Source organism: Notolepis coatsorum, assembly GCF_963971535.1.
Source record: "Notolepis coatsorum genome assembly, chromosome: 12".
NCBI classification, from domain to species: Eukaryota; Metazoa; Chordata; class Actinopteri; order Aulopiformes; family Paralepididae; genus Notolepis; species Notolepis coatsorum.
The window spans coordinates 8,007,702-8,013,701 of record NC_140176.1 but is presented as its reverse complement, the minus strand read 5'-3'; the positions used below and the strand labels follow the sequence as shown (position 1 = coordinate 8,013,701).

Genomic DNA, 6,000 nt, shown 5'->3' with positions numbered 1-6,000 from the left:
GTCTCTAGCATTGTATATAGTAATAGGAGTTCGTATCAATGTGTTTTAGGGTCTAAATACCTTATAGGCGAATTCCTCCGTTTCAGCCCAGCCCCTCTGTGCCTCTAGTAAATCGGGTCATTTTGATTTGAAGTCCCTGAGCACGTCACTGGGCGCTGTGGATAGACACAGTGATGCGATTGGCTCTGTGGTTGGAGCTAATGCCCGCCCCCATTCTACCTAGACTGACTGTACACAGCGAAACCATTTCCTCATACTCGAGAGGGGAGAGAAAGGAAGAGAGAGGGAGAGAGAGCACTTGGGGGGGGGACCTGCAGCGAGCCACACACGCAAACGGGAGATTGAAAGAAAGAAAAAAAGAAAACATTTCCTCATACTCGAGAGGGAGAGAGATAGAGAGCACTTGGGGGGGGGGGGGGGGGCCTGCAGCGAGCCACACACGCAAACGGGAGATTGAAAGAAAGAAAAAAAGAAAAACATTTCCTCATACTCGAGAGGGAGAGAAGGGAGAGAGATAGAGAGCACTTGGGGGGGGGGAGATTGAAGAAAGAAAAAAAAAACAAGCTGCCGGCGGACTGTCTTTTTTTCTCTCTCTCTCTCTCTCTCTCTCTCCCACCCCCTCCCTCTCTCGCTCTCTCTCTCTCTCTCTCTCTCTCTCTCTCTCTCTCTCTCTCTCTCTTCCCCCCCCTCCCTCCCTCCCTCTACCAGTGCAGACTGTGTGGCACTGTCACTCAACGTGCTTATGGGCGGAGCCAGGCCATAACAGCCTGATTTCTAGAGGCTGAAAAATGATGGTTCCGAGTACTTGATTAGAAATATAAAACAATGCATTTTTTTGAAAAAAAAACATACAAATGTCTTCAATAGACCAACAGGAATTGTGTAAAGTTGCCCAAATAGTGCTAGGAATAGCACTGCATAGCACCTTTAAAGATTAGGCTACACTAATATTTAATATTATACTATAAGACGTCACCATCACTTCATACCAACCGTGCCCTTATTGGATTATTTATGTTGACGAAACTGATGAGTTATATTCATCAAAGAAAGTTGATTTAATAAAAGAAAAAGACTAATTTAATCAGATTAATCACTTTATTCAAATTGAGGATTCAGTAAAAAAAATATATATATTTTTTGTAATTTCTTTTTTTATAGACATTTGAAGCTTCGTTCGAATACTTCAATCGAAGCTTCGAATGTTAAAAAATGACATTCGGTACAGCCCTAGTGCAGACTGTGACGTACAGGCTCCCCATTCATCCCTGAACCCTGAACAGAGATCCTTGATCTCAAGGGATTTTACCTGGTTGAATAAATGGTAAATGAAGTTATTAAGTGACTAAACGAAGACATTGTCGTGCCCCCAGCGCCCCTCTTCCTGACGTGGAGCGTGGTGAACTCGGTGCACTGGTGGAGCGGCTCCACGCAGGCCCTGCCGGCCACCACGGTGCTGCTGCTGCTGGGCGCCTGGGTCCTGGTGGGCTTCCCGCTCACCGTCATTGGCGGCATCGTGGGCAAGAACCGCGCCGGCAGCATCCAGGCGCCCTGCCGCACCCGCAACATCGCCCGGCAGATCCCCACGCAGCCTGGTACAAACACACGGCCGTGCACATGGCCATCGGAGGCTTCCTGCCCTTCAGGTGAGCGGGTCGAGGGGGTGTCGCCCCTGGAGGCTCTCTGTGTGTATACTTGCTTTTAAAGGAACGCGCCGACATTTTGGGAATTAGCTTACCGTCTTATCCAGAGAGAGACAGCCTCCCCGTCCGCTGACGGCACCACAGAGCCTGGACTCTTTTAAAGCGGGCCTGAAAACCTATCTATTCAAAAGGCCTTTGATTGCTAGCTTGTTCTTTTTTTTCCTTGTGATTTAAGTCTTCTTGGGCTGTTGTCTTTAATTTCTCTTTATACTATGCTTTTAACTATATTCTATAATCTTTTTATTTTTTGTTATCTTTTTCCCCCTCCTTTTTCCTCCGTTTTTCTCCCCTCCCAATGTTAGTCCTTATGCCAATTCCCAATCCCCTTCCTGGTCGTTGCGCACTCTACCCCTACCGTCGGTCTGGGAGGGGGCGGAGACTATCACATGCTTCCTCCGACACATGTGTAGCCAATCAACCGCTTCTTTTCACCTGGCAGCGCAGACTCTCACTGGGAGAGTGTAACGTGTGGAGGGTCACACTACCTCCGTCCCTCAGATCCTTCCCTTGACCGAACTGTAGGGGTCGCTGTTTTACAACGACCAGGACCCACCCACCGGCTTTCCCACCCGCTGACACTGTCAATTGTGTCAGTATGGACGGCCGACACAGCCGGAGGTACCGCAGCTGGATTCGATCCCACTGTCTCTGCGGTGGTAGACAGACGCTTAGTCCGCTGCGCTACCCGGCCGCTCCTTTTATTAAATTTGTATTCTGTATTTTATTTTATTATTATTAATAATTATTTAACTATGTTTTAACCCTGTAGCACTTTGGGATCCTAGTGCTAGGGGGGGGGGGGGGGGGGGGGGGGGGTAGATCAGGGCAGAATCCTCCCTGGTTGACCCCAGTGTTGTAGTACTACCTGATCTATCCACTAGGGGGGGGTAGATCAGGGCAGAATCCTCCCTGGTTGACACCAGTGTTGTAGTACTACCTGATCTCTCCACTAGGGGGGTAGATTAGGGCAGAATCCTCCCTGGTTGACCCAGTGTTGTAGTACTACCTGATCTATCCACTAGGGGGGGTAGATCGGCAGAATGCTCCCTGGTTAGACCCCAGTGTTGTAGCACTACCTGATCTATCCACTAGGGGGGGGGTAGATCAGGGCAGAATGCTCCCTGGTTGACCCCAGTGTTGTAGCACTACCTGATCTATCCACTAGGGGGGGGGGGTAGATCAGGGCAGAATGCTCCCTGGTTGACCCCAGTGTTGTAGCACTACCTGATCTATCCACTAGGGGGGGGGGGTAGATCAGGGCAGAATGCTCCCTGGTTGACCCCAGTGTTGTAGTACTCGAGTCCCAGTCCTGCACTGATTTCCAGGACTTGAGCACTGACTGCATCGGACTCGGACTTGTTTATAAATTACAAAAATAAATGTATTATTGATAAATATATACGTATATATTTTTGTAATGGGCCCTAATCATTTGGCATAAGATATTGATGGCTATATTAATACTGTAACATTATTACATTTTGGGCAAAGGCAGACCCGTGTGTTCCACCTACACCTAGGCCTTCAAGGTCGTTCCTATCGCCGGCCCTATATTCGCTAGCCTTTGGATCCCCCTGATATGGCGTTTTCTGCTATGATCTGTTTTTAATTGGTTGATTGCAGCCTAAGCACTATGTGTGTATTGATGCCTATGGATTTCTTTAAAAAAAGAAAATGGTATTACTTTTTTTACTTTTAATTGTACTACCTGCTCTGGTCTGTACAGCACTTTGGTCAATGTGGGTTGTTTTTAAATGTGCATACACTTGACTTGACTCTCTCTCTCTCCCCTCCCTCTCTCTCTCTCTCCTCCTCTCTCTCTCTCTCTCTCTCTCTCCCTCCTCATCTCTCTCTCTCTCTCCCTCCTCTCTCCCTCCTCATCTCTCTCTCTCTCTCTCTCTCTCTCCTCATTCTCTCTCTCTCTCTCTCCCTCATTCTCTCTCTCTTCCTCCTCTCTCTCTCTCTCCTCCTTCTCTCTCTCTCCTTCCTTCTCTCTCTCCCTCCTCTCTCTCTCTCTCTCTCCTTCCTTCTCTCTCTCTCTCCCTCCTTCTCTCTCCCTCTCTCCTTCCTTCTCTCTCTCTCTCTCTCTCTCTCTCTCCCTCCTCTCTCTCCCTCCTTCTCTCTCTCCTTCTCTCTCTCTCTCTCTCTCTCTCTCTCTCTCTCTCTCTCTCTCTCTCTCTCTCTCTCTCTCTCTCTCTCTCTCTCTCTCTCTCTCTCTCTCTCTCTCTCTCTCTCTCTCTCTCTCTCTCTCTCTCTCTCCCTCATTCTCTCTCTTCCTCCTCTCTCCCTCCTCTCTCTCTTCCTCCTCTATCTCTCTCTCTCTCCCTTCTCTCTCTCTCCTTCCTTCTCTCTATCTCTCCTTCTCTCTCTCCCTCCTTCTCTCTCTCCCTCCTTCTCTCTCCCTCTCTCTCTCTCTCTCTCTCTCCCTCCTTCTCTCTCTCCCTCCCTCCTCTCTCTCCCTCCCTCCCTCCCTCCCTCAGTGCCATCTCGGTGGAGCTGTACTACATCTTTGCCACGGTGTGGGGCCGCGAGCACTACACCCTGTACGGCATCCTCCTCTGCGTCTTCGCCATCCTCCTCTCCGTCGGCGCCTGCATCTCCGTGGCGCTCACCTACTTCCTGCTGTCCGGCGAGGACTACCGCTGGTGGTGGCGCAGCGTGCTGAGCACCGGCTCCACGGGGCTCTTCATCTTCGTCTACTCCGTGTTCTACTACCGGAACCGCTCGTCCATGAGTGGCGTGGTGCAGAGCGCCGAGTTCTTCGGCTACTCGCTGCTCACGGCGCTGGTGTTCTCGCTCATGCTGGGCACTGTGTCCTTCTGGGCCTCGCTGGCGTTCATACGCTACATCTACCGCAGCCTGAAGATGGACTAGGTTCATACGATCACATCTACCGCAGCCTGAAGATGGACTAGGTTCATACGATCACATCTACCGCAGCCGGAGGAGAGGGACTAGGTTCATACGATCACATCTACCGCAGCCTGAAGATGGACTAGGTTCATACGATCACATCTACCGCAGCCTGAAGAGATGGACTAGGTTCATACGATTACATCTACCGCAGCCGGAAGAGATGGACTAGGTTCATACAATCACATCTACCGCAGCCGGAGGAGAGGGACTAGGTTCATACGATCACATCTACCGCAGCCGGAAGATGGACGAGGGCGCATGCACGTACAGGCTAAACCCGCTGTACGCAGACATGCAGACATACATACAGATACATACATACATTATAGGCTACACACATACAGATTCATACTGCATTTGCTCATATTAAAACCAAGTATATGCGCACATGCACACAAATACAATCTCTCTTTCTCTCTAACATGCGTACTTGCTCATGCTACGTATACACACACCCACACACACACACCTCCTGTGGGGTATATGGCAGGATAAATAGGGGCCTTCTAATCATGATTTGGCTGGAGCTTAGGAAGAGACTACAAGCCTTCATGGTTTGAAAAAGGGATGATGGATGGATGGATGAGTGAGTGCCGGGATCTGGGGGGGGGGGGGGGGCGGGGGGGGTATATTGGGATATATAAAGGGATGATTGATATCCTGTAGGATGTGACTTGTGAGAGGAGTGGTTATACAGTATCACTACTATGATGGAGACGTCTGGTTTGGATTACAGTTACCCAGAGAAAAAAAAAAACATGAAACAACTTCTCGATTTTCCTCATAATTGACATGATCATCCGTCAACTGATAAGACATTCCATAATCTAATGTTCAAGTTCCGTTTCACAAGATTCAAATATGTAGTGTGGGAGGGTAAACCGCGCCTAAACATACTTCACACTCCTCTTAAAATGTAGAATCTGTGACGCCGCCAAACATGTAAACAAAGTGCAATACCGAGAGGCCGGGCTCTTTTGCCTAGAGGTCGCTGTTTGGCGCCATTACATAGTGTACCTAAATAAAGAAAGCATTTACCCTCTTATCTTCATGATATACCTAATAGTACAGTACAATAAGTAGAATCAGGCTGCCTTGAAACATGAAAATAGGGTCATCAGAGAACGTAAAACAGAAATACTATTTTGAAAATGTTATTATTATTTTTATTATTTGTGGTTGTTTGCCCCATGCGTGGCCACCAACTGGAGTTTGTAGTTTACCAACTTTTGTATTCACAGCTATATCACTGGATATAGACGTGCGTTTTTTCCTCAATGATCTGGTTAACTGTGCTAACCTAACCACAGACGGAAGAGAAAAAAAGGCCTTTCCTAGTCTATCATAGCAATTTCCTTTGGTACACCAAAGATGGCTGCCA

At 48.5% G+C, this 6,000-nt stretch overlaps 1 protein-coding gene across 1 annotated transcript in view; it reads left to right on the top strand.

The window, feature by feature from the left end:
- tm9sf1 (transmembrane 9 superfamily member 1) overlaps positions 1-5,243 on the top strand; it is a 37,058-nt gene extending 31,815 nt beyond the window's left edge. The window contains exon 9 of the mRNA XM_084326412.1: positions 4,184-5,243. Within this exon, the coding sequence (XP_084182538.1) occupies positions 4,184-4,577 (394 nt within the window). The 3' untranslated portion in view covers positions 4,578-5,243. The remainder of the gene's footprint in view (positions 1-4,183) is intronic.
- The last annotated feature ends 757 nt before the right edge of the window (positions 5,244-6,000 follow it).